At 36.0% G+C, this 26577-nt stretch overlaps 5 protein-coding genes across 9 annotated transcripts; 2 read left to right on the top strand and 3 right to left on the bottom strand.

The window, feature by feature from the left end:
• Nucleotides 1-1091: 1091 nt before the first annotated feature.
• LOC111448357 (dehydrodolichyl diphosphate synthase complex subunit nus1-like) lies at nucleotides 1092-6666 on the bottom strand. Of its 3 annotated transcripts, XR_002711423.1 has the most exons (9): nucleotides 6388-6663; nucleotides 5596-5625; nucleotides 5075-5345; nucleotides 4913-4974; nucleotides 4262-4421; nucleotides 4073-4169; nucleotides 2476-2558; nucleotides 1348-1413; nucleotides 1092-1238 (listed from the first exon to the last, which is right to left on the bottom strand). XR_002711423.1 is itself a non-coding variant. In XM_023087909.1 (8 exons), exons 2-8 carry the CDS (start codon nucleotides 5620-5622, stop codon nucleotides 1406-1408), a joined length of 708 nt encoding a protein of 235 aa, XP_022943677.1. In that variant the 5' UTR covers nucleotides 5623-5625; nucleotides 6388-6663; the 3' UTR covers nucleotides 1092-1405. The 3 variants fall into 3 exon arrangements, 2 of the variants coding, with proteins under 2 accessions (XP_022943677.1, XP_022943676.1); XM_023087909.1 differs by having other exon boundaries at nucleotides 1092-1413; XM_023087908.1 differs by lacking the exons at nucleotides 1092-1238; nucleotides 1348-1413; nucleotides 2476-2558 and adding an exon at nucleotides 2565-2699 and having other exon boundaries at nucleotides 6388-6666.
• A 2120-nt stretch (nucleotides 6667-8786) lies between these two features.
• Nucleotides 8787-11952, bottom strand: LOC111448186 (anaphase-promoting complex subunit 13). The gene is made up of 4 exons (XM_023087647.1): nucleotides 11796-11952; nucleotides 10705-10818; nucleotides 10556-10609; nucleotides 8787-9219 (listed from the first exon to the last, which is right to left on the bottom strand). Exons 2-4 carry the CDS (start codon nucleotides 10778-10780, stop codon nucleotides 9158-9160), a joined length of 192 nt encoding a protein of 63 aa, XP_022943415.1. The 5' UTR covers nucleotides 10781-10818; nucleotides 11796-11952; the 3' UTR covers nucleotides 8787-9157.
• Nucleotides 11953-12482: 530 nt separating this feature from the next.
• On the top strand, nucleotides 12483-15079 carry LOC111448198 (binding partner of ACD11 1-like). Of its 2 annotated transcripts, none has more exons than XM_023087663.1 (5): nucleotides 12483-12601; nucleotides 12948-13051; nucleotides 13220-13295; nucleotides 14180-14278; nucleotides 14363-15079. In XM_023087663.1, the coding sequence occupies exons 1-5, from the start codon at nucleotides 12596-12598 to the stop codon at nucleotides 14867-14869; spliced, it is 792 nt and encodes a 263-aa protein (XP_022943431.1). In that variant the 5' UTR covers nucleotides 12483-12595; the 3' UTR covers nucleotides 14870-15079. The 2 variants fall into 2 exon arrangements, with proteins under 2 accessions (XP_022943431.1, XP_022943432.1); XM_023087664.1 differs by having other exon boundaries at nucleotides 12484-12601; nucleotides 14366-15079.
• A 1887-nt stretch (nucleotides 15080-16966) lies between these two features.
• On the top strand, nucleotides 16967-21042 carry LOC111449121 (peptidyl-tRNA hydrolase 2, mitochondrial-like). Of its 2 annotated transcripts, none has more exons than XM_023088997.1 (8): nucleotides 16967-17146; nucleotides 17980-18282; nucleotides 18401-18459; nucleotides 19886-19945; nucleotides 20034-20103; nucleotides 20284-20353; nucleotides 20443-20469; nucleotides 20616-21042. In XM_023088997.1, exons 2-8 carry the CDS (start codon nucleotides 18076-18078, stop codon nucleotides 20663-20665), a joined length of 543 nt encoding a protein of 180 aa, XP_022944765.1. In that variant the 5' UTR covers nucleotides 16967-17146; nucleotides 17980-18075; the 3' UTR covers nucleotides 20666-21042. The 2 variants fall into 2 exon arrangements, with proteins under 2 accessions (XP_022944765.1, XP_022944764.1); XM_023088996.1 differs by having other exon boundaries at nucleotides 16978-17146; nucleotides 18107-18282.
• Nucleotides 21043-21159: 117 nt separating this feature from the next.
• Nucleotides 21160-23456, bottom strand: LOC111449122 (lysine-specific demethylase JMJ706-like). Its single transcript, XM_023088999.1, has 8 exons — nucleotides 23214-23456; nucleotides 22990-23149; nucleotides 22694-22907; nucleotides 22539-22592; nucleotides 22370-22449; nucleotides 22014-22291; nucleotides 21543-21935; nucleotides 21160-21447 (listed from the first exon to the last, which is right to left on the bottom strand). Exons 1-8 carry the CDS (start codon nucleotides 23431-23433, stop codon nucleotides 21224-21226), a joined length of 1623 nt encoding a protein of 540 aa, XP_022944767.1. The 5' UTR covers nucleotides 23434-23456; the 3' UTR covers nucleotides 21160-21223.
• Nucleotides 23457-26577: the final 3121 nt, after the last annotated feature.

The following is a 26577-nucleotide window of genomic DNA, read 5'->3' as shown; positions in this document are numbered from 1 at the left end:
TCTCTATCAAATACGGCCCGTCTACTAATTTCTCTGGTGACTTGTACATCTCATATACCAATGGTCAGGAGTACTCGTTCTCTCTGACTTAGCACACAACGCGTTGGTCAGGAACTCTGCGGGAATTAGTCGACTACAATACTCATATAAATAGGTCATGGCTCAACCATCTATAAGCATATCCTAGAGTCATAACCTTTCCATTAACATGCATAACATATTCACATCTGATACGTGCTTTCATATAATTATAACGTTCGAAACATACATTCTAGTAATCATTTATAACATGCTTACATCACAGGCAAGCAATCACAATACACAAATAGACATTCAATATTATCAAAGCACATTGACCTACTAAGCTCTTAATCATGTAATCAGCATATTCAGATGTTGCAAAACAAGTTAAGAACTAGTTTAAGAAATTTGATAGGCTACTTGCCTAGTTTCGAACTCCTTTTCCCTTGGATGTAAGTTTAGTAGATTATTCCAACACAATTCCTTCCCATTAGAACTATATTTCACAATTTCCAAGGTAAGTATAGGCCAATCTTGGTAGAATAGGTCAAAAAGAAGTCGAACAGGACAAATCTGGAAGCAAAATAACATCACACGCGCCTGCACACGCACGCTCGATGTGCTTATCTCACGCGCCTAATCTGTGCACAGTCATGCGCGCGCGCCTCTTCTTCTTCCTTGCATTTTTTGCTATTTTCTAACATGTACATTAATTCCCGTTATGTTACGAAGCCATATTCCACCTCTACAGCCCATATTTCGTCTCAATTTCTTTTACAACTTTATAGATCTCCTTATTATGATTCTAACAAATCCTATTTCATTACCTATTACTCAATATAGACCAAGATATCGAGGTTTGAACAAATGGGTTTTCACGCCCAAACGTTGCGTCTTTCTTTCTTTTCCTTTTCCTCCTTAAGCCATCTGTCAATTCCTTCTTTCTCCATGGCAGCAGCTTCGTCTTCTTTTCTTTTTCTTCTTTTTGTTTAAATCTATTCACCTTGATTTTATTTTAATTATTATTATTATTATGTATCCAAAACTTGTAGGAAAATTCAAAGCTTCTATAGGAGTATTCAAAACCTTAATTTAATAGTGAAGCTTTTTCTCTAGATTACTCAGGTAAAGCATGGTAATCTACAATTATTAAAGACTCAATTAATGATTATAATCTCTAAAAACAGGATTAAAGATCTAAAGAAAATGTTGTTTTTACAATGGCCTTTTAGAAAGGACTATATTTTTATATGGTACTCTATATTATTTATGATTTTTTTTTTTTTTTTACAGTAATTAAAAGAAATGATCATAAAACTAAGTGTTCAAAACTTCTAAATCTTATCTTTGCTTCATTGGCCTTCCATCACCGTAGAATCTCACTTCATTTACCTGTTGAAACGATCAGATAAATTAATATTAACCAATAAATTGTAACTTATAAAAATAGAAAACGAAAATCCGAATAGCTATCAAATGAACAATGCGAGTAACTTATTGGTGAAGAAGAGAGCGTCTTTTCTGCGTCGCCACAAGCCTGCAACGTGTAGCCATAGCAATCCAGAAGAACCTGGATTACCCTTAAGAAGAGGGGCGACTAAGCCAAAATGAGAACTTGGATTTTCATGGAGACGTATTAGACTTTGCTGCAAATGTTAAGAGAGAAGATGGAAGTTGTGAGATCCCACATTGATTGAAGAGGGGAACGAGGGCCAGCAAGGACGCTGGTCCCAAAGGGAGTGGATTGCGAGATCTCACATCTGTTGGATCGGGGAACGAAGCATTCTTTGTAAGGGTGTGGAGACCTTTCCCTAGCAAACGCGTTTTAAAAACCTTGAGAGAAAGTCCAAAGAAGACAATATTTGCTAGCAGTGGGCTTGGGCTGTTACAAAACCTTAAGAGAAAGCTCAAAAAGAACAATATCGGTAGGCTTGGATTGGGTAAGAAAAACAAACATCAATTAGGATGAAAAGGATTATGACCTTTACAACTTTTGCACTACGGGTATCCAAAGAGAGAGGAGAGAACAGAGCAATGTGAGGTATCCAAGCAGTGAGCGGTTGAACTCACCGTCGTAAACGAGCACTTCTAAAAATGACTATACGAGACGAAAGCTGATCTCGAAAATTTTTAGAAATGAAAGACTAAGGACTTGTGCTACCAGGTCTCGCGTGATTTAGAATATCACTTCAAAGATTGCAATATACATCAGCCAACAATCAACTTGAACCAGAAAGACTAAAATTTCCAGAGGAAGCTTCAAAATCATGCAGAGGAAAACATGAAAGAAGCTACATGATAATGCACTTTATTGTAGAGAAAACGATTAAAATGGAATTCAGTTGTAAGGTCATATTTTCATCATTTGGAATCATAATTTAAACCAATAACATTATGAAGACAAGATATACAAAACTTCACTAGAACTTATTAAGGCAATAGAAGGTCACTCACCATAGTTTTGCCGCACCATGGTAAATTTGTAAATGGCTTTCACCAGGGAACCATACTTCATGGATTTCAATGGTCCCATGTGTCTGCATAACAACATAAATCAAAGATCATATAGTTCTCTTCGTTGCAAAAATGAATGGAATAAGCAGAGGGAAAACTTATTACATACATAAAATTTGCGTTGGTTAAGATGCATAAATCGATTTATTCCATAAGTAAAGATTCTACAGTCACACATCATCAAATAAGCTTTCTTAGATCACCAAAAAAAAAAAAAAAAAAAAAACCAATGTTTGTCTTTAATACGTTATCATGCATACAACCGTAAAAATGTTCGATATAATAAACACCATGACTTTATTGGAAGGACATTTATTCTGTTACTGGGGGAATGAAAGAGACTGAAGTACAGAATGAGCATACAACGGATGGGTCATATTCTACTTCTTGCAGCCCAGGGTGGTATAGGGATCTAGCATGTAATGGGGTAACAAAGAAAGAGGTCCAATTGTGGAGGAATCATTTCCAATATATATGGATCTTAAGCAGAACAATTATATAATGGCCTTAGATGAGGTTTCCCTAGTCAAGTGTCAAGCAACTAGGGAGGAAAACAAATGTGAATTCTCATAAAAAAAAAAAACATAAACATATGGTATCAGCAATGGCCCAAGCCCACCGCTGGCAGATATTGTCTTCTTTGGGCTTTCCCTTCCGGGCTTTCCCTTTCGGGCTTTCCCTCAAGGTTTTTAAAACGCGTCTAGGAGAGGTTTCAACACCCTTATAAAGAATGTTTTGTTCTCCTCCCCAACCGACGTGGGATCTCACAGTAGCAATGAACAAACAAAATAAGGTGTGGATGCTAACAATGGAATAGAATGGGAAAGAGTTTCAGACACTCTAAACCAACTGGTACTTTTGTGTGGTGCTTGATATCATGGGTTTTAGACAGAAAAAGGCCAAACACACACACGAAGGGGAAAAAAAGAAAACGAAAAGGAAAAAAAAGGAGGCAAAGATAAACAGATCGAGCTTAAGAAGTCAGAGGGAACTGAAAAATTATGTTATAGAGGAACTACAACAAATTCCCATACATATGGACGTCGACATGCAAGCTAAGGACGACAAGGAAAATAGGTGGAATTAAGAGTTGTCTGAGGGACTTGCAACCTGATATTCTGTTGCAAAAGGAGTTCAAAGCTGAGAATATTGAAAAGCTTTTACTAAATCCACATGGCTTTGAAGCACATACATGGTTAGTCTTTATTGAAGTCTTAGGAAGCATGATGGCTATTGTAATAAACTCCTTTGTGGACATTCCCTAAAGAATAGCGCAAGGAGGTTGTGGGTGCATCAGTCCCTGCTCCTCTAGAAGCTGTTGATAGAGAGAAAGAAGAGATTTTGATCTCTTAAGGCAAGGATATGGAGGATGCTTGGGTGTTCATAAGTTTAGATGATCGAGTTGCTGTTCTTTAATAGAACCTGTGTAATTATCCACCATGTGTACTTCACCTTCTCGGTAGTAATTTTTTAGCTACTTCCATCATTTCAGTGAAAAGCGCCATTGCTTATAAAAAAAATGAACAAAAAGACTCACAGAATCTCTGTGTAGGGAATTCTCCATGCAGGAAACCCTAAGTGACATCGTATAGGTCCATATACTAACATAAGGTCGGGATCAGGTCCTCCACAACCTAATAACAGATTCACGAGTACCCATAAGATTAATTAACATTCGAGTAAAGTAGTACTCTGAACCTTATCAAGCATAACCAAGAATACAAACCAACTGCTTTTAAAGCCTCAGTCATCTGAGATTCAGAAAAGCGCCGCCTGTGATCTTCGCTCATGTTCGTTTTTCTGAACTTATTTTCAAGAAGAAAATTAGCTGCTTTGGCAACGGCTTCCTTTCCATCAGAGATTGATATGAACTCCAGAGTAATGTCCTTACAGTTTAATTGGAGAGGTACATCAGTTTACTGAATGCAATGACCAAGTTAGATGAACAATGCACATCTTATTATTAGCATTCAACTCTTAAGTTCAAATTGCAGACTACTATGATTTTCCTTGGTCAAACGTGTAATAGAAAACAAGAAGTAGCAGTTATGCGTCGTTCTATTGAAGAAATAACTGACCTCATGCAAAGACCAATATGCAACTCCAAAGAAAGAAAAGCGCCCAACATGCGATCTTTAGTATCATCAAAGAGAAGTACACATGGAATCAAAAGTATGCTATTCCATAAAGGACCCTAGAAAGCCTCGAAGTATCGTTAGCCATGCAACAATCAAGACTAGGAAACTCCCTAGATTATTAATATTCCAGAGAAGGCCTCGAAGTATTTGGACACCACGAACACTTGGTTGAATGCAAAAGACTTTGTCACTTACTGAACCATTAGGTTTAATTCTATCTTCGTTACATTTGCACGTACCTGGAACACCGACGCATTGTTTACTTTCTTCAAAATGATTTCCTTGGATTGCTTAAGCACCCCTTGAGCATAAAATACAGTCAAGTAAGCATAAAATTCAACAAATTTGGAAAGACATTCAAATGAGGGCTCAGAATTCTTGGGTGGACCCAAAATCATTACCTTCAACATCATACAAGCAAATGCTTCTAATGCCCAACGATGCTAACCATTGCAGAAGTTCAATAATTTTTAAAGTATTATAAGCTTCATCACTATCCACCACAATGGCAAGATATTTAACCATCTCTATACTAAGATGATTGTACTTGCGTAGGAGTCCACATGATATCAAATAACTTTCAAGTGTTGTGGCAATACCAACCACAAAGTAAAATGAGCTAAGAATCAAATGCAGGAAATGCCATATTAGCTGAAGCCCAAGAATTCCAATCTGTACAAAAATACATAAGCATCTGATTCACGTAACACAAAATGAAAAATAAAGTAAAGTTGAAATCCACAGAACTTCAAATAAGGTCGTCAATACTATCTTAGCGATATTGTTTTAAGACCCAAAATTCGTCTACGGTCCTAATAAATATTCTGCTTATACCCTGACAGAACGCTAAACCAAAATTATAAACATAGTTGAAGATAATGAAAATAAATCAAGCAATTCCTAGAGCAGTCCAAGACTACACCTTCTGGAGTTCAACCTTGACGGTCATGGTCTGCGAAAAGAAAAATACAAAGACAATGATAAGAAATCTAAACTATCAAAATTTTAAGATGATTTCTTGATGAAAATGTTAAAATGATTTCGATTTCAGTTAGCAATAGATTTGGTTTATTCCACAAATGGAATTAGCGTAAAGATTAAACAAAACGAATCCAGGATCTCAGTAAGAGCTTTTTCCATTCTTTTTGGCGTAAAAATGATGAAAAGAACAACCTAAGCTATGATTTGCATGGCCTTAATAATCCGATACCTAATATCCTCCTGAGACGAAAAAAAACTTATAAGAGCACCAATTTACAAGCCTTTGTTCATTGTTCTGCACCTTCACCCAGACCCCACTAGGATAAATCTGGATTTCAGAGCAACGATACAATAACAACAGCCATGAACAATGAACAATGACTAAAAGATTTGGTGGTTGAAGAGCGTAAGCTGTCAAAATAATTAAAAATACCATAACATTCACGGGATTTCCAAATAGACATAGATTATGGCTAATTAACGATTGATTTTCAACTAGTTCGGAATGAGACGATCATCGCTAAAGGGAAGCAAGCTCCTAGAATCCAACCCAACAAAAAGGAAACTGATCAAGCACATCACAACCTACGATTTCCCCATCGTTCTAGCATAATAAAACATTCAAATGCAGTTAAGAACGAGATGCATCAATAACACACACCTCTAAACGAGGCAAGAAAGAGAGAAATTAGTTGATCGTGAAGAAATGAAACTGTAATGAAAGAAGAATTACCCAGAGAGGAGAATTTGAGGGGCGACAAAAGGGATGAAGTGAGCTACGAAAAATGAAGAAATGGGATTTGGTTTGTAAGAACGGGGAAGTAATTCAAAGTCGTGTCAGTTGAGAAATGAGGCTCCAACTCGTTACAAGTATCAATCGTATGATCTTACAATTTCTTAGCATTGTATTGGTTTGATCACTTCTTAATGATAACCCATTAAGATGTTCACGGGACGGGGACGGGGACAGAAAAGTCAATTATAGAGGGAGAACTCTCTCGGTTTCCTCCCTCCCGATAAATTTTTCATGACAAGTTTAATTATAACATAACCCACTAGAGTCGTAGCAAAAGCGAGTCTTCATGGGACAATTGTAATTGCTTATGGACTCGAACCTAGGTGATCTATCCATTACTAGGATGAAGCTTGGGTGAGACTAAGTGGAGGTCAGAACCGACTAATGTTGAAGAATTAGTTGATGAGTTGTGGTTATGGGTGAAATGTCACTCGAACCTAGAGTTAGTTGGTTCTCCCAAAAATGCGTTGAGGTACAGCATTAGGGGTAAAGCACTATCTCGGTGTGGGCCGTGAGAGCGGTACCAAATCAAGGCAAACTCTGAATACTAGATATGATCTCAAAATAACAGGGGTCAAGATCGGCCAATGAGACAATAAGGGATAAGCTTCATTGTCGAGAAGGAAACAACCCGAATCACCTGTTTAAACTCCTAAACGACCACTCAATGGTAAAGAAGGTAGGGGTGCAGAGGGAGTCGAGAGGTTTGGAACCGTTCTAATTTTACCACTACACTCAATTGGTTGGGTGACCACTAGATTAGCAGCAACATCACGTTCATGTCTTTCCTTGACTTGAGTCTCTTAGCATTCGTCTTTCGAATTACTCGATTAATTGTAACGCATCATGAATTCGAATTATGATTCAAAATTCAAATTCGACACTCGATAGTCCCGGCATTCTCCTACATCCTTTGCAATATAGTCATGTTACTTACTTTTCGCCCCGTGATGAAAGTTTATTTATTAAACTTATTAATTAAACCAAATCAATTAAAAAATTATTGGTCAATAATTATAACTAATTGATTATTATTTATTTATAATTAATACTTCAGTACAAGTTATTTAAATAATTGAGATAGGACACCTAATATTCATAATGTACTTATTAATGAATTAAAATTAAATTAAGTTAGTTAAAATAATTTAAATAATTTGAGTTAATAAAAATAAAATAACTAACCATTAATTATATAATGTCAAATAGTGTATTAAATGTTGGAGGATGAAAGTCTGACTAATTTAGGGAATGATTATAGATTTATAAGTGAGGAATACTAACTCCATTGGTGTGAGGCCGGCTAATTTAGGAAATGATTATGGGTTTATAAGTGAGAAATACTAACTCTATTGGTGTGAGACCTTTCGAGGAAAATCCAAAGCAAAGTCATGAGAGCTTATACTCAAAGTGGACAATATCAAACCATTGTAACATGGTATCAGAGCCATGCCCTAAACTTAGTCGTGCCAATAAATTGGTAAATCCTCAAATGTCGAACAAAGAAAAAAAGTCGAGCCTCCTTGAAGGGATAGTAAAAAATGACTAAGATTGAGCCTCCTCGAAGGCATAGTAAAAAATGACTAAGATTCCAAAAGAAAAAGGAGTCGAGATTAAGGAGAGGCGTACTTTGTTCGAGGGGAGGTGTTGGATGATGAAAGTCCCACCGGCTAATTTAGGGAATGATCATGGGTTTATAATCAAAGAATACTCTCTCCAATGGTGTGGGGCCTTTTGGAAAAGCCTAAAGCAAATCCATGAGAGCTTATGCTCAAAGTGGACAATATCATACCATTGTGGAGAGTTATGTACGTCTAACAATAAAATGGTTAGAAATGTTCAAGAACAAAATATATATATATATATATATATATATATATATATATATATATATATATATATATTTAGTCCGACTATCTTATTAAAAAAAAGTTAAACAAAATTTCTAACCAAACGACTCAAAAAGAAAACTTTAGAATAAAGATCAAATAGGAGGTGAATCAACCATAAATCAGGCTTGAAGCTCTTGCCTTACCAACGAGCCAACAACTGATCGATCACGATGCGAGCAACAAGATAATGGTGTCCTCGGTAAAGTGCAACAAGAACAAGGTTGCAAAAATGTATTGACAACTAGTCTCACAAGATTGAAACTTCACAATTACAATCCACGTATGCTTTTTGTCATTTTAACACCAAAACTGCTCTGTTCGGCTATTAAACATTCAGAGACCCAAATAGAAGAACAAGAAAGTTTAAGGATTGAACAAAATTTACATCAGGATTTCTGGGATAAAAGAATCAAACTCAAGCTCTTAGAACGTGGAGAGGAATAATTGAGAAGTTTTTCTGATTCAAGTATCAAAGCAATTTCGATGGTAGAACTTTCCTTGAACACCACTACGTTTAGAAGTAAATCTAAACTGTTTTCCACTACGGATTTGGCATAACAATTGTGTAGGGGCATAGATATCATGTCTCCACACGAGAATTACAAAAGAGAGCAGCAAATCCATGTAGAGTAGTACTTGACAGACTATTTCTTTTACCACAAATAAACAATTTCTACATCAATCTTCAACCTCTACAACATGGATTAATGAGATTTTAAAATCTACAATGCGAATACAGCAAGAGAATATGATAATAAGACTTCTAACTTGAAGAAAATCTCTTGATAATGGACCATCCTTAGTTAGTAGAAGGTTCATTGGTTACCTAGAGCAAGATCATGCCAGGTATCAGCATCAACTGGCTGAGCCTCCTGATCTGCAAAGATGTTACGAGGTCAAAGGGATCAAAATCGATTTCTCCTGCAAACAACTAATAGATTTGCATATAATTTGGTATTTGAATAGTGTTTTTCAAGTGAACGGTGTTAGGAATCACGACTCTCCACAATGGTATGATATTGTCCACTTTGAGCATAAGCTCTCATGGCTTTGCTTTAGGTTTCCTCAAAAGGCCTCACACCAATGGAGTTAGTATTCCTCACTTATAAACCCACGATCATTTTCTAAATTAGCCGACGTGGGACTTTCATCATCCAATACCTCCCCTCGAACAAAGTGTGCCTTCCCTTAATCGAGGCTCGACTCCTTTAGAGTCTTGGTCATTTTTGACGGCCTTCGAGGAGGCTTGGCTCCTTTTCTTTTGGAGTTCTTTGTTCGATATTTGAGGATTTACCAATCTATTGGCACAACTAAGTTTAAGGCATGACTCTGATACCATGTTAGACGAACACGACTCTCCACAATGGTATGATATTGTACACTTTGAGCATAAACTCTCGTGGCTTTGCTTTGGGCTTCCCCAAAAGGCCTCATACCAATGGAGATAGTATTCCTAACTTATAAACCCATGAACTTCCACTAAATTAACCAATGTAGGACTCCCTCCCAATAATCCTCAACAAACGGTGCACTTTAAGGTGTCGACTTTATAGATCTTGACTTGATTGTCTAATGGCAATGGCAAGAAGCACATAATAGTGGAATCAAAGACAGGTAAATAATTAGCGATATAAAACAATAATTCCCACATCTTTTTTTTTTTTTATATAAGATACAATTTCATTGATATTTGAAATTTACAAAAGGGATTTACCCATCATCTAAATACTTTGTACGTTGAAATTTTATGCACGAAGAAAAGATTAAGGCAACATACGTTTGTGCACAAACGTGCGTGAGTGAGAGGGGGGAAAAAAGAAATGAGAAAGAAAGTAAACAAAGAGGTATCAGACCTAAGATGGTAAGAAGTAGATACAAAAAGAACTTCCTCAGCTCTTTTGTTCTTCTAACAGAGTGATTAAAGATCCGTTTATTACTTCCTATCCACAATTTTCACAATTGCACAATAACCATTAAGCCACGAGACAGAATGAAGAAGAAAATGTATCGAGGAACGATATTCAGAGGCATCCGGAGTCTTAGAACCATCTTACTTTCCATTCTCTAAAGTACTAAATTCAGGAACTCCATGTATTAAATCTCACATTGAGGGCAAAAACATGCTTCATTTTAGAAGTTGTTATCTAAATTAAAAGAAATAATCTTTCCATGTGTTGTTAATTGAACATTGACTTATAAGTTAGGAGACATACTCGAGTCCTCGGTGTCATCAGTCCGAACAACCAGCACAGGAGGGAGTAGAAGATCTATGAAAATGATAGAACAACTACACTAAATAAGCAATGACATAGTTTGTAACAAATAATTTCTCGAGTACAGAGAAATGAAGGCTGAGAATTACCATCATGACGGAGTGTGTCTCTCATCCATTCCTCATCAAGAATGTCTATCAATATACCCAGACTAAGTTCTGCCATTGTGTTTTCTTGTTAAGGGAGATTCTAAATCCCAATATCTGAAATTTCAGATAGATAAGTTATTAGCAAAAGCTCCGAAACTATGACGTTGAAAACGTATAAACCAATCTAAGATACACTAGGAGCGGATATCAAATATACAATAGAGACTCAGTTCTCCTAATCCTCGGACTCGGAAGAAGAAATTCTGGATATCAAACTTGTAACAGCTCAAACCCACCGCTAGTAGATATTGTCCTCTTTGGACTTTCCCTTCTGGGCTTCCTCACAAGGTTTTAAAACGCGTCTGCTAGGGAGAGGTTTCCACACCCTTATAAGGAATGCTTCGTTCTCCTCTCCCTTCAACCGATGTGAGATCTCACAATCCACCTGCTTGGGAGCCCAGCGTCCGATAACTGGCTCTAATACCATTTGTAACAGCCCAAACCCACCGCCATCAGATATTGTCCTCTCTCGACTTTTCCTTCTGAGCTTCCCCCAAGATTTTAAAACGCGTCTACTAAGGATAGGTTTCGACACTCTTATAACGTGGGATCTAACAAAATTAGTCCAGACAAAGAAATAGAAAAGCTATCATATATGCAAAGTAAATCGATAAATGAAGTCTGTAATCCTTGAGGGGAAAATGGCGGGTAAAAGCACTATCTGGGATGTGTATATGACAGAATTTCAACATAAAAAAGGCTGATTAAGTAATAGAAAACGAAAATTCATTCTCAGAACTTGCACTCTTCACTTTCAAGCGAACTAAACAGAGTGAAAAAGAAAACGATAACGAAACCAAGATCCAATTAGTTCACTCATCTACTTAAGCAAAATAGAAGACCTCAATGATCATTTGCTGCCGGAAACAGTAATAGTGCTACGGCAGGCCTAAGATCTGAAGACTTGCAATAAGACAACCATTTGTGGGAGAGGACAAGTAATCAGACGCGGGAAAGAGCAGACAGTAAAGGAGAGAGAGAATCGAAGCGAGAAAATACATGAGGGAGAAGGAACAGAGAGAGAATCAGACCGTAGAACCGTCGGAAAAAGAACGATGCTAGCCTCTGCAGAAGATTCCAGCGGACTGGCCGGAGTTAGGGCTGTCGACGCCCTGATGATAATGATCGTTTAATGAAAATTCAAATGTCGCCGACGCTCTCACTCTCTTTAATTAATGATCTAAAACTTTTTAAAAATAAAAATAGAAAATAATTTTATTTTATTTTAGTTTCAAAACTATTCTTAAATATACTTATTTAATTTTTTTTAATAAAGAAAAAAATATTATTTATACCAAGAACCAGAATATTTATATGAATTATTTTTAAATTAATTTTATTTCATTATACCAAGAACCAGAATATTTATATGAATTATTTTTAAATTAATTTTATTTCATTAAAAATAATTATAGAGGAATTGACTGAAAAATCTCAAGTTTACAATTCAATCCTCTATTTTCAGGGTCTCGTCAGATTGTTTTATTATTATTATTATTATTATTATTATTATTATTATTATTATTATTATTATTATTATTATTATTAACGCATAATAATTTTTGTCCGTGGTTTATGTCACGTCCATTATATAATATGATAAATTCGTGGATTATGTTACATTAGTGGATAGATCAAAATATAAAGTTTAAAATGAGAGAGGAAAAAAAAAGTAAAAAAAGAAAAAAAAAAAAGAAAAATAGAATGAGTCGGTTTCTAAACAACCGCCAAGCCACAACACACCTCTCACGCCCATTCTATCTTCTTCTTCTTCTTCTCTCTCTAAGAACTTGGATTGGGAAACCCCTCGGGTGGATCACACAGAAGAATCATGGCGGTTGGTGTTCAATTTTTGTTTATTTTTTATGTTCGTTGTCTTCACTATCTGTTTGATTTCTGGCCATGTTATTTTCCGAAATTTTCATTCTGTTCTTGGGCGTGATTACTACTTGTTATCACTTAGGATTGAAGAAACGATCAGTTTGTTTCATTTTTTTTCCTCCGTGGTTTTTATGAACGAATGCGTGAATTCGTATTGAGGAGATGGAGAATGTGTACCTCCGGTGTCGTAATTTCATAATACTGGAATTTCGGAAGCACCGAAACCGTCGAAATTCTTCTTTGATTTTGGTTACTTTTGTGTAATCGTTACAGTTTCTTTGTTTTGTTTATGGTGGTTGCAGATGCGAACGGTGAGAGTTACAAATGTTTCCTTGGGCGCGACGGAGAAAAATTTGAGAGAATTTTTTTCTTTCTCCGGTGAAATTGAATTTGTCGAAATGCGAAAGTAAGATTGATCTACTAATGTCTCTAAATTGTACTTCGTCTGTTTTTTTAGTTCGATTGGAAACTGGTGATGAGCAGTGGAATTCTTGATCTTTTTTCTTCTCTTCATTTTGTTCTCCAACTGTTTTTCCATATGCATTTTCATTTATTTTCCTTTGTTTTCTTCTAGGGACAATGAGCAATTTCAAGTTGCATTTGTTACCTTCAAGGATCCGAAAGGGGCAGAGACATCGATTCTACTCTCGGTCCAAACCATTCTCTATTCTTCTCTTTCTTGATTTCGATTGTCTTTCTTCTTGGTCAGTAGATCATCTGAATGATTTTATTTTTAGTGTTCTTATGCATTTAAAGTTTCATCAGAAATCGTTTCCGGCAAGTAGAAATTCTCTTCTGTTATGAAATCTGGCTCCAAGAAATGATATGTTTTGGAAATTACTTAGAACAGAGTTTTATTCTTCAGAAAAGAGAAGATTTAACAAGTTCAACTATTCAATATGGTTGCATAATGTGTTCAGTCGCTTTTGAATGCGTAGATGAATAGTTAAATTCTTTCTCATACATCTAAGATCGAAAAATACTTTAGTTCTTTCTCTCTCATTAAATAATCCCTCGGCTACCTCGACTGACCGACCGAGAAAAGAAAGTGAAAGAGACTTCTTTCATTCATATGGATTTTGGTTTTTCTGCATGTATCCATGAGATAATTCTCACATCTTTGTTGAAAAATTCTTTTGTAATTCCTTACTTAAGGATTCAGTATCCTTAAGTAAATACCGAGTCTCTGCCTACACAAGAAAATTGTTGATAAAACTCCAAAATGACACTTCTCTTCCATTTTTTTTTTCTCCTTATCATTCAGAAAAGACAAAAAAAATTCTATAGTAGCAAACATTCTAGAGAATTTCTCTTAGATTTGAATCCATAGCTGACGATAGAACTATAATAGATATCTATTATCGGTTTCCTACTCACACGAGCCCATATCCTTGCTTATGTTAACTTTTCCTAGAAGAAATTTGTGATAGAGGCTTTTTCTTGTTTCATCAACTAGAATTGGCCCTCTATCATCGATCGGGTGAGAGGAAAGTGACCTGTGATCTTACCTGACTAACTGTTTTGTGTCTCTCAGGGAGCTACAATTGTTGATCAACCTATAAGCATTGTTTCTGCACCAGATTATAACCTTCCTGCTGTTGCTGCCAGTGACCCTCCAGCAGCGTCCGCTCCAGTATTTTCGATCTTTACCCTTAGCAGTATTTTCGATCTCGTTACTTCAAATCCTGACATGAATGAATGAATAATCATGTTTCAGCAGGCTACAGAGAACACAGGCGCTGAAACTGCTGGAACTACTGGAACTACTGGAACTACTGGAACTACTGGATCTGCAATGCAAAAGGCAGAGGATGTTGTTAGCAGCATGCTGGCCAAAGGGTTCATTTTGGGCAAAGATGCGCTCAATAGGGCGAAGTCTTTCGATGAGAGGCACCGGTTGACTTCGACAGCCTCATTGAAAGTCGCTTCTCTGGACCAAAAGATCGGCCTTAGCGAGAAAATTAGCGTTGGCACGACAGTGGTGAATGAGAAAGTGAGAGAAATGGATGAGAAGTTTCAAGTGTCCGAGAAAACCAAGGCGGCAGTGAACAATGCAGGATCAGCCATAATGACTAACCGCTATGTCTCGACCGGGGCTTCGTGGGTTTCCCAGACGTTTCAAAGAGTCGCGAAAGCAGCTGTAGATGTTAGCCAGAAAACGAAGGAGAAGATGTTAGCTGAGGATCAACAAGGGAAACATGGGACTCCAAATGTGAAGCCGTGAGCATCCCAATGTTTGGCCAAAACAATGTGAGGACCAATTCTTAGCTTGCTCTACTTTCATCTCAGTTGTCTGTCTGATATACTTTTAATGCTCTATTTTAGTTTAGTATTAGGGAGTGCGTACACACAAATAAGCTTACATTACATGCTTATGTTGTAATTCAACCATATGAAAACCATTTATGCTATGTGATAAAGAATCCATGAATGAAAAAAAAAGAGCTATTTTTTTGTTTCTATTGTAGATGAATACCCGAACGTTTCCAATCATCTTTGTCGAAATCTTTTATGGTTTCACAAGATCTTCCTAACCATGATTCGAACATGAATTCAAGACTTATGCAAGAGTCTCTTAAAAGAAAATACACGAGATTGAGAGAGAAGAAAAGTCAATTATTACGAGTTATTAAGGGAACCTTATACAAAACTTACATGTTACCTTCACTTCCTCTGCCATGGTATTTGTGGTTCGGAAGTATTGTTCAAGGTCGAAGATAAAGTTCTCTAGAGCATTGGCATCTCAAACCCCACATAAGGGTTTGGGCTCTGAAACTTTTATATTGTTAAATCGTGCTACACTCCCAGTTGGGGTTTAGTCCGTTAAGTATAGGTCACTCCATGATAGATTTGCAGTTTGAGTTTCACTCTTATGCATAGTAGAGTAAGTTGTGTCCACTATATAATCTTTAAGGAGTAATATTGGCATCTTACACCTTAAATACCATTGATCATTGTGTAAATAATTTGTTTATGATCCAACCATAAACATAAACTAAGTTATTTTTTTTGCCAGGAAAAGGGTCAAGTGGTCAAGTATTTGTTTATGATCCAATCATAAACTAAGTTATTCTGGGCCGATCAAAGAGTCAAATTCTATTGTTCATGTTTTTAAATGAACACTTAACTGCTCGTCTATTTACCAAATATGACAAAAAAAAAATTCATGTCATAAAATTATGAAAGTCATTCTCATCTATACAAAAAAAAAATAATAATAATAATAATAATAATAAAACACACTCTCATAACTATTTAAAATTAAGATTGACAAGCATATGATAAATATAAAGTTAATTTATACCTATAAAGAGAGATTAAATACTTTGTGTTCTATTTTATACAATCTCATTATATAAGATATTCTACTCGTATGTCTCCAATATGCATTATTTAAATCAAATCATTTGTAACAGTTATAAAGTAAGTCGTATTAGTATTGTTACCACGATAGAATATTCAACCTTATCTATACATATAAACTGTTTACTTGAACATATTATCTTGTAGGTCCATAATAATTATTCAAGACTACACTCATAATCTTGGATTTGTTATACAAGGGATAATATTAAATTATGAAGTTTTAAGACAATCCCAACATTATCAAGATAAGACATTCAACCTTATTTATGTATTACAATCCATTTAGATTATTACTCGTCATTAATTATAAGACTTTATGACATAAATTCTAACAGAGGAAGTAGCCAATTTTTGTTCATAGCTCTAAATAAGGACGATCAACAAGACAGATGAAATTTGTTTGATTTATCTTCTTATATGTTTGCCCATAACCAATGGATTTGATTTTATTGATTTCATGATCTAAACGGATTATTTCTTGGTCCAGTCTTATGCAAATTTATTGTATAAGATATTTCCACTCATATATCTTCACATAAACGATTTTAATTAAATAATTTGTAAATTTTGAGATAAGACATCTAACCTTATTCATATACTATAATATTTTAAGTTATAATCAACTCTGTGTAACTCAGTATTATACTAATAACCTTAGATTTCTAACTTAATAGACGAGGTTCAATTGTAAATAAAATAATAAAAATTACTAATAAAATTAAATTGTTAATTACGAGACTTTAAAAATAATTGAAATTGGTTTGTTTTAAAACAATTTTGATACTTTCATAATTATTTTTTGAATATTAATTTTCAATCACCCTTAAAAATATTCAAATTAAACTAGAATAATTCTAGAAATTAAATAAATTTAAATTTTATACGCTAATATTTTATTTTTATTAAAAATAAAAATTTACGATGAAAAAAATTTAAAATAAGAACCATTGGATTTGATCTGAAAAATACATTGTTCTTGGCGAGTAATTCGCGCAGGAGCTCCAGAGAGAACCCATGCTTCGCCTCCTTGATGAAAGCTTCAGTCGTGGTGGGCTTGTTCTCGAGTCTGATCTAAGATTCTGGGTGCCGATCGTCATCTAAATGCAACATAAGCACAATCGTCATTCAACGCCTGGTAATGTTTTTTCCTTTTTAACGTCTTTGATTCTTCCTTTCCAGAAAAGAATAAGTTCTTTTGTCAAGCGTCTCGCAAGTTTCTTTCAAGAACTCCGTTTATCTGGAATACGATGAAGGACTCGGATTGGTTAATTCAAAGTTGAATTGTGGGGAGTTAAGTTCGCATTATATGTTTTCTAAGAAATCGGTGTTTTCGAAAGCTGTAATGAAATAACATGGTAGGACTGTTTTGCAGTGAGGGCTTCTTGGATTGGTTTATCCTTTTATTTTGATATCTCTGTTAATTGGCTTGTTCTGAACTTTGGAGGCTGATTGATCAATTTTGAAACGGTAATAAAATAACATGGTATAAGAAAACGTTCTGTAGTTAATAATTGCGTATATTCACGATGCATTTTATAGATTGATTAAGAGTCGTATGATAACCATTTGATTTTTGAAAAATTAAGCTTACAAACACTAGTTACATCTATTGGTTTCTTTGTTTTATTGTCTACCTTTTAGGATTGATTTCAAATTCCAATCAAGTTTTCAACTAAAACAAGTTTTTGTTTTTAAGATTTGAGGAAATTGTGAGAAAACAAGCACAATATTTAAAAGCAAAAAACCAAATCGTTATCAAATGGGATCAGAAAATTAAATTCCTAAATGACATTCAAAAGGTTCTTTGTGTGTTCTGCAAAGAAAATGCAGGAAAAATCTAAATTTTTCTGTGTATCATAATCTTGAATTTGAGGAAATGGCTGCTATGTCATTCATTTTATCTTTGTTCTCTTCCTTCTGTAGTTACTGTTTCTGAGTTCTAACTTGAGGTATTCCTGTTCTATGTAGGATTTCAATTGCTTGAATTAGAATTTGGTATCTGGTCCAGCAATAGCCTTGCTGGACTTCAATAGTAGAGGAGTGCATTTTATAGACTAGGATTGGATGGATCTGACATGGCTGAGTGCCATTGTAGTTGGGGCAAGCTGCCTTGTTTTGGGATACTGTATTGGTTCGAAGTATCCTCCTCGCATCTTTATCAAAGCTAAATTAGCCAAAATCAACCAATCCAGCAGAAATGGGAAGAAGGATAAGCCTAAAGAGCCATTGGAGGTCGAAAATTTGGCTGACATACTCGATGACTTCAAGATGGTCTGTCTTTCTGTTTCTCTCTTGCTGTCTATTGGAAAATCATTCTCGACGACTTTAAGACGTTCTCTCTTTTACTCTCTCTAAAAAAATATAACAACATTTCACTGTGTCTCTTCAGGTTTTAGTTGTGAGAAATGATTTGAAAATAGGAAAAGGAAAAATTGCTGCTCAATGCAGGTATTTTATTACCATCTTGTGGCTCCTCTTTTATTACTGATGTCTTTAATGCTAAAAATGATAGAAGTTTTAAATTTTACTGTTGCTTGCATACTATGAATGCTGGAGTTGGTTTTTATTAGAAACTAGTACTAAGAATTGGGCATATAATGTTTGGAAGTTTAGGGTAACAACCCACTGCACACCTGGTATAGTAAATTTATTGCAAAGATTTATAAGTTTAACTAAAATTATAACTAAAGGTATCAATGACTAACATAAGAGGTTTTGGATGATAATAGGCTGAAAGTCAAAGTTGTCACAATGCAAAATTTTGGATGATAATAGTGCTTCTATTTTTTGAAATATGGAGGAAAATTATTGATGAATGGAATCTATAAAACAACAGCAAAGGTGCTAATGGGAAGAATCATCCTCGTAAATAAAATTTCACGATGAAAGAAAGATGTATTGATTATGCACCATTTTCACCTTTTTCTCAATTTCCAGACCAACCTGCTTTACTGTCAATGCTATAGCCAAAAACTATGGATCCACTTTTTCATACCCAACCCTTTTCTTTCTTACATCACTTTTCTTCGGGTGCCCCTTTTCTTTACTATGAGGGTTACCCTAGGGAATGGTGGAGTCCTTAGAAAATTACCCTCTGAATTCCAGTCATTTATGAGATTAGTTTACTGTATAAGGAGGGATCTTTCGTCCATCACTGTCTAGGTGCTCTACTTTTGGTGGATCTCTCAACGGCGCTTTCTGGACATCTAATTTGAAGATTTATTGTCTGAATTTTTTGCTTGGTTGGTTGATAGTTGAATAATAGACAATAGGCATAATGAAACCATCAGTTAAATTTATTTAGTTGGAATATTGTAGCATACTTGTAGATTCTGGGTTTTATGGCCGTTTTTGTTTTTTTGTCCTTGGTAATGTGTGGTATCCTATCCTTCCACCACATTAAGGTATACAGATACCTTTCAATCCTCATGGCAGATTGCGATGGACATAATAGTTAAGCTAAAACTTGGTTGAGCTTGCATAGATGCAGTTTAACTGAAGGGATTTTGATGATAAGGAAGAAGAACCGTCAGAACTTTTATGGTACAAGGCATATAAGTGGAATATGCATTGAACACCCCCTATGCATAGCTCTGATACCATGTTAGGAACCACGACCCTTTACGAAAAGAATTGCCAATACTAGACAAATTATGATACTATACTATTACTTGAGAGGCCAAATTTTCGTATGATTTAATATGAGTATTGACTGTTTAAGTACTGCCTTTTTACTTGTTTAAAAATTAAATGATTGAGAATTGAGCCTAGGAATCTAATTTCGTCAAACCTTTGCACAGTGAACTTCCCAGTTTCTTAATGCTGTAAATTATATTTGGACTAGTTTCTGATCCACTTAACTTGCTTTTGTTAGTCATGCAACTTTGGGTCTCTATAAGAAGCTCCATTATCGTGCACCAAAAGCGTTGAATAGGTACGTATTTACAGAATCGTCCTCCCTATATTAATGTGCATCCCATACTTCGTTCCCTGTACATTTATTTGATTTTATTTACATGTAGGTGGGAAATGTGTGGACAACCCAAGGTGGTACTGAAGATAGAAAGTGAGGAAGACATGCTAGTCTTGCAAGTAACAATTCCACTATGATTTCCTTTCTTAAAAGTTCATTTTATGGTATCTAGCTGATTTTTGTTATATGAAGTTTTCCCTAATATAATCTGATCGCGCTTTTCTATATCTCATCTATTCTTTGAGGCATTTCAGTAATTCTTTCATTTTTTCAAACTTTTATATATTGCTGTTCATCAGGAGAGGGCAAAATCATTGAAGCTACCAACCCATATTACCATTGATGCCGGAAAAACTCAGATTGCTCCAAGTGAGTTAAATGAAATTCACCTAAGTAGATCGACTTTTTTCACAGTAAATTTATCAACTTCACTAATTTTCACTTTTTTGTCTTTCCAGATTCAAGAACGGTGATGGCAATTCTTGGTAAGTAGATGTTTTCCATGCAACCTTTAGCTTAAAGGGTAGATCTACATAACAATTTCATTTTGGTGCTATGTAAAATTAGTATAAACTAATTTGATTCATCCAATGAATATAATGGTGTACACTTTTTGCTTCACAAATTGCAGGTCCTGTTGAAGTGGTTGATGATGTAACTGGCGGGTTAAAACTTTTGTAGTTTTTAAATTCTTGCCTGTTATAATCTCAAACCACTTGAAAGACTTCAATTCTCAGAAGGCTCTGCAAAATCCACCATGCTTGGACATACTACACGGTATGAAACTGATATATTCATAGCTGATCTATCATGAAACTGAATACTATTTCCCATTTCCGACAACCACGACGACAGTAACGATCTAAGTTAACCTATTTATATGGAATCGAGTCTGAATCTATATAGCAGAACAGTTAGGAAGTTCTTGGATTACCTTGTTTTAGAACACTAAATTGGGTTCCAACCTGTTTGAAGTTTTTGATTCCACAGATTGGTCTCTACTAATTTGTTTCTATTGCATTCTCTTAAAGATGATTTACTTTTGGTTGTATGAGAAATTCACATAAAAATATACACACCCACATCTCCAAGGAAGATGGTGTAGAAAAAGAATGAAACAGAGCTTGCTCTTTAGACCTCTTCCCCCACCAAAAGCTTTTGTTTCTATTGATCTGCAGCTGAAGTAGAAGCGTCTTCCCCACCATTGCCTTCAAGTTCATACAACTCTGAAACAAAATACTAAAGATCAACCTTAGAAAAACCCGTTACATTGACGAAATACCGAACCAAAACTAGAGTCTTGCCTTGAATTTCTTCCCGGATTTTCATAGTTTCGATCAAATAACTTGATAGCATAGACTTCCTGTTCTCGAAGTAATCAGCTGCAGCTTCCACATAACGTATGGCCTCACTCAAAAACAGACTCCGCGTTATCCCGCATACGGTACAGTTTGTAGAAATTCCTACAAACAAAACATCCAACTCAAAAACAACAAAACAAAAGAAAAACACCACCAAAGAAGAAACACAAATATCCGAGCCAATGTAGTAGTAGTACCATGAAAAATGCAGGTGGGATATGTATTGCAGCGATGGCACATGAGGAAGGCCAAGTACCGGTCTCTGGTGCAGAAGCCACACTGGACGGTTCCGATGCTGCTCGTACACTGATTAAACCCAGACACTCTTTTCTCCAGCTTTCGGCGACTGGCTCTATAATAAGCAACGTGGGTGATGCAGGAGGCCATGATGGCGTAATGAGACGTGCAAGCGACGAAGTCCCCAGGGGATGCCATCATTTCTTGGCAAATATGGATGGCCTCTTTGCAGAGAAGTTCTTCAAAGGGAATTAGAGGTCGTCTTTCGAGAAAGGAGTAGCGTTTTGCGGCGATTAAGCCATAAGGAAACCATTCTCCAGCAGCAAAGTTCACTGCCTCTGCACAGTTGAAACCTGCAGCGCAGCATAAACAGTTCAAATGTAATGCTGAGCTAGAGTAAGAAGAAACAAAACCAGGCAAAACTCACTCACCATGGCTAAATCCAGCATGGTATGCTCTCGGGAAGGTGATCACGAACTCTCCAGGCATTTGGACAGCCTTAAACACTGAAACATCGTGTTTCATGAACAATGATGGAGGCAGCATGGTTGTTTTTTCAGCAAGAACCTGCGCGGCCCCATCAACATCATAGCTTGGCAGCACATCATCCAAATACACCTCATCATATGCTACTTTCTCGAAGTCATTTGCTTGGCTCCCGGGAACTGCGTACCAAGTTTTCGGTGCACCAGAGTGAAGATAATTTATACTGAAAATCGAAACGTAAACGTATAGCATAGCTTAGCATACATAGTTATAAAACTTTTAGACATATCAACGAACCAACCTGTATAAATAATGATCTTCTACATGCCAAGCAAACGTACTACACACCATCCCAATATACAACATTGGATGTGTAATGCCCTATAATTAATCAAACATCAACACGTTACGACCTCCATTACACATCTAAAAATTCAACTAATAGAATTCTCGAGTCATTCTCTACTTACAGGGATTTCCTCTTCAAGATGACGTAATATTGATTCGGATAGACGGGGAAGTTTCTAAGAGACACAAAAAGAAATAAGAACGAATAAATTGCTGTTAAGAATTCAAATACGGATTTGTGGGTTTTAGAGTTCAGGGTTTACGAAGAACACGAGACCTTCAAATTCCATTTGCTTTGTCCGAGTTCATCGGATTTGGAAAACGCACTACCCTCAACATCGACACCATATTCAACAGAGTCATGAATACCCCAAGCCATTTCTTGCCAAAATTCCCTTTCGAACATCTTACAAGAAAGACAAGCCAAAGAAGAATAGTTCTCAACAAACACTTGGTTCGCCATATTCTCAAACTCCTCGTACTTATACTGTCTGCAAAACACCCAACACAAACCCATCTTAACATAAATCCAAACACACCCAAAACTTGAAATTCCAACACAACAAACACAACCTTCCTCTTTTATAGTACGAAATCTTGTCCTCCATTGTCGTCCATGTCGCATATTTAAGAGGCTGCACAGAAGGTTGAAACTTGAAATTCTGCACTTCTCTCTTCAAAACAAGGCTTGCAGGAACAATGTCATTGAGGGGACAAACAATCTTACAAATCCCTGAGATTTTAAAGATTTTCAGACAAGAAACAAGAACACAAGTAATGACAATGGCGGCTCGTACCATAATTTGAGGCTTTAGGAGAAATCTTGTTTAAATAAGCAAAAGGGTCCTCGAAATCCTGCCTTGAAGGTCGAAAAACAGGGCATTCGCTGAGTTTATTAGTCCAATTATGATCGTTCACGTTGATTCCATACAACATTCTGGGTCGTCTGGAATCATCAGGCTGTGGCATTTTGATTCTTCTTCTTTTTGTTTGCGGATTTGAATTCGCCGCATCCATTTGTTATATGGGTTTTTGATTACTGCAGAGGTTCATCAGTTTATCTTGAAAAAAACAGATGAAATCCAAGATGGAAGCAAGAACGAAGAGAAGTACCGGCGAAAGGAGAATTTTGGGTTCTTTTTATACGTTACTAGAAGAAGAGATTGTTGATGATGTTTAGTTGCATGGGTTCTATTTTATATAGACGAACTTAATTCTAGATTCGCATACTAAAATTCTTGTCGGAACCCAACTTTTGAGGTTATGATTTGGAGCTCGACTTTGCCCTATTAGAGCTTGTCTCTGATATTCATGTTGTTCTTGTTAGTTCTGTCTTGTTTATGCCTCAGGTTGGTTTTAACACATACTCTTGTTAGTGTGTTGGATGATTCATCTTGACACTTGTCTATCTTGGCCCTCACATGGTTGGATGGACATCACTCACACATGGGGTCAATGACATTCTCCTCATTTAAATTAGTCATCATTCTCGATGAATTTTCTTGGGATATAATCAAATTGTGGACTGTGACATTCTCCCCCATTTAACTCCGTCATCATCCCTGATGACTTTTTTTTTTTGTACAATCACATTGTAGATTATGACATTTTCCTATACTTGATCTCGGCATCGTCTCGATGACAATCTGAAGTTTGGACTGGCTACTAATTGACCCACTAGAAATAATCGTGCTTCAAAACGAATATGAAAATTGCACACTATTTATGATTTATCCCTCTTTTGAACCTATTCTTGTGCCCAACTCTAGGACTCGACTGTTAAGACTCGCAATGTAGATACAACAAAGCTTCTGATCTGATGCCTCTTGGTCATATTGCTTAACTTACTGACGCCTTTAAGTTAGTTTGGGGATAAATTCATGTCGATACTTTTGACGCTTCTTGACCATATTTCTCATCTTAGTGACTCTTCGTCGTTTGTTTGGGAAAACTTGCTACAACATAACAATGACACTTCTCTTGGTCAATAATCATATTTTCTAAGTGGCACATAACTGTGCATCCATCTAGGGGAATCTCGCAAGCCAACCATGAAATTCTTCTTCATGGCACAAACCCTTGTGGTAGTGAAGTCGAGAAGCTAGTAACTTAGGCCCTTTCCCTTTGTTTGCACTGCACTTCAGCCAACTCTTAACTTAGACACCTTCATGTGGCAACCGCTGTACTGATGCTTTTCTTGGTCTTATTACAGCTTCATTCTTCTTTGCCTTTACATCGAGCTTGATGTTCCTTCTCGAGCAAATGTTTCTCGACTTTTCTCAGAGCACTTCTATACTATAAGCAATCTATGCTCTTGATCTCTCCCCCGACTTAATTCCAGTACTTTCTCATTGTGACGTTGTCCACTCATGAACTTGCATTGTGCACAATTTTGGCACTTGGCCGACATGTCTCATTGGACCTCTAACTTTTTTGCTTGCAACGGTTGGAATAATTCCTCTGATGCGAATGACTCTTCTAGAAAACACCCTACCCAGTATACCTTCTGATATTTGTTGCATGTATTCAGAACCCCAAGCCCTTAGTAAATGAGTTTGTTTGTGCTTCATGACATGTAAGGCTCTTCTCAAGCACGAGGAGTCTAGTTTCTTTGTAGTTTTCGAGATTTGCTTTTGCATGATCGAGGGGGCGAGCTAGACATGTTCAACCGAAGGTAGTCTCGAACCTAAACCTCGACAAGAAAAGCACCCAAGGTTGAGGTTTGGAGCCGAATCATCCATAGGCTTGGAAATCCCGTTCACAAGTAGCAACCTAAACCCAACACATGCAACAACTCATTTCCTGCCTCGGTTAGATTGAGAAAGTGGGGAGTTAGACTCCAATATAAAAGGAATGTCGTTTGGCTTATTGAGTCATAACAATTGCTTAGTTTCATTTCACTTAGGCAGTTCAGATCTAGTCGAAGAATACATTTTCTGACGGTTCAACTCGACCTCTTGGCTGATCTGGCTCGAGTTTGATAATTTTGGAACAGCAAGGCCAGTTGACCTAGTTTGAGTTTTGTACGTTCAAACCATTTCCTACTATTTTTTCTCTTTGAGAGACATTTTTTTTTACACTTTCGAACGTGTTTAAGGTTAGTTTAGCTACATTTTAGCTAATTAAAATTTTTTTTTTGGAGCTAAGTTGATCAATTTATGCAAATTAAGTTAATTTCCATGATAGAATTCTAATTTGGGATTGTGAGACTCCTCTAGTGTAATTAGATTTCAATGAGCAATTTTAAGTTAGCATGGAGAGATAATGGTCACTTTGATTTAGGTCAACCAAATGACTTCACTGTTGGTTTAATTAGATGACTTAAAGGAACTATATATTATGTTATTGATGTTGTATAATGCATGAACCTCCATATGACACGCCAAGTAAACTATATTAATATATCCAGACATTAAAAAACCATGTAATGGTCAACAATATAATATCTAAATCTTATATCAATCAATTTTAACAACTATATATTTAATTAAATGGTCCATCGTAATTGTCATTAGTAAACAAAAAAAAGATTAAAAAAAAACAAGTTTAATTTAAGAAAGACCATTTGAAATAAAATATATACATCAAAATCTAAACCCTATGGATCAGGACAAATGAATTAAGAAGAACCCAAAGTATGAACAAGAGTGAGGAAGAAGGGAAGGGTCCAAGAAGAATTGGGTTTGGGTAGCAAAGTGAAAGTGAAAGTGATATCCAATATCCAATTTGGTTAGCCACAAACCCAAAAAATGCACCAATTTAAGAGGAAGACAGCCATGCGTGACGGAAGCACTTTCCTGTGATTTGCTCATGCACAACGATGGCATCCCCTACGAGTGTTCAATCTACGTTGCCATTTCAACTATTTAACCATATTTAAGGCGTTCATATGATCCAACGATTCAAATGATTTGGATTATCTAATCTAAATCGTATTGGGTTTGGTTAATTTTTTTTTTTTTTTTGATTCAACAAATTTGACAAACATGCAATTAGGGTTCGCACTTTAACTCAACTCAATTCTACGAGTACTCTTTTAGGTAATTTTTTTAAATGTTAAAAATGAAGAAATCCAACCTAACCGGGAAATAAATGTTGGGTTGTGTTGTGAACCCTATTTGAATCATTTGGATCATCAATTCAATCCACTCAAAAAAAAAA

Source organism: Cucurbita moschata, unplaced genomic scaffold (assembly GCF_002738365.1).
Source record: "Cucurbita moschata cultivar Rifu unplaced genomic scaffold, Cmos_1.0 Cmo_Scf00010, whole genome shotgun sequence".
Taxonomy (NCBI): domain Eukaryota; kingdom Viridiplantae; phylum Streptophyta; class Magnoliopsida; order Cucurbitales; family Cucurbitaceae; genus Cucurbita; species Cucurbita moschata.
This window is presented reverse-complemented; position numbering and strand designations above follow the sequence as displayed.

Coding starts and splice junctions, on each gene's coding strand:
- LOC111448357 (XM_023087908.1), bottom strand. CDS start 5,622: ATGACCGTCAAGGTTGAACTCCAGAAG. Junction 5,346..5,595: donor TCAAGGTTGAACTCCAGAAG/GTGTAGTCTTGG, acceptor ATTTTTGTACAG/ATTGGAATTCTTGGGCTTCA. Junction 4,422..4,912: donor ACAATGCGTCGGTGTTCCAG/GTACGTGCAAAT, acceptor TTAAACTGTAAG/GACATTACTCTGGAGTTCAT.
- LOC111448186 (XM_023087647.1), bottom strand. CDS start 10,780: ATGGCAGAACTTAGTCTGGGTATATTGATAGACATTCTTGATGAGGAA. Junction 10,610..10,704: donor AGACACACTCCGTCATGATG/GTAATTCTCAGC, acceptor TCATTTTCATAG/ATCTTCTACTCCCTCCTGTG. Junction 9,220..10,555: donor TGATGACACCGAGGACTCGA/GTATGTCTCCTA, acceptor ACATCTTTGCAG/ATCAGGAGGCTCAGCCAGTT.
- LOC111448198 (XM_023087663.1), top strand. Junction 13,052..13,219: donor GAATTTGTCGAAATGCGAAA/GTAAGATTGATC, acceptor GTTTTCTTCTAG/GGACAATGAGCAATTTCAAG. Junction 13,296..14,179: donor AGACATCGATTCTACTCTCG/GTCCAAACCATT, acceptor TGTGTCTCTCAG/GGAGCTACAATTGTTGATCA.
- LOC111449121 (XM_023088996.1), top strand. CDS start 17,113: ATGCAACATAAGCACAATCGTCATTCAACGCCTG. Junction 17,147..18,106: donor CAATCGTCATTCAACGCCTG/GTAATGTTTTTT, acceptor GTGCCATTGTAG/TTGGGGCAAGCTGCCTTGTT. Junction 18,283..18,400: donor TACTCGATGACTTCAAGATG/GTCTGTCTTTCT, acceptor GTGTCTCTTCAG/GTTTTAGTTGTGAGAAATGA.
- LOC111449122 (XM_023088999.1), bottom strand. CDS start 23,433: ATGGATGCGGCGAATTCAAATCCGCAAACAAAAAGAAGAAGAATCAAA. Junction 22,450..22,538: donor ATCTTGAAGAGGAAATCCCT/GTAAGTAGAGAA, acceptor GATTAATTATAG/GGCATTACACATCCAATGTT. Junction 21,448..21,542: donor TCCCACCTGCATTTTTCATG/GTACTACTACTA, acceptor TTTTGTTTGTAG/GAATTTCTACAAACTGTACC.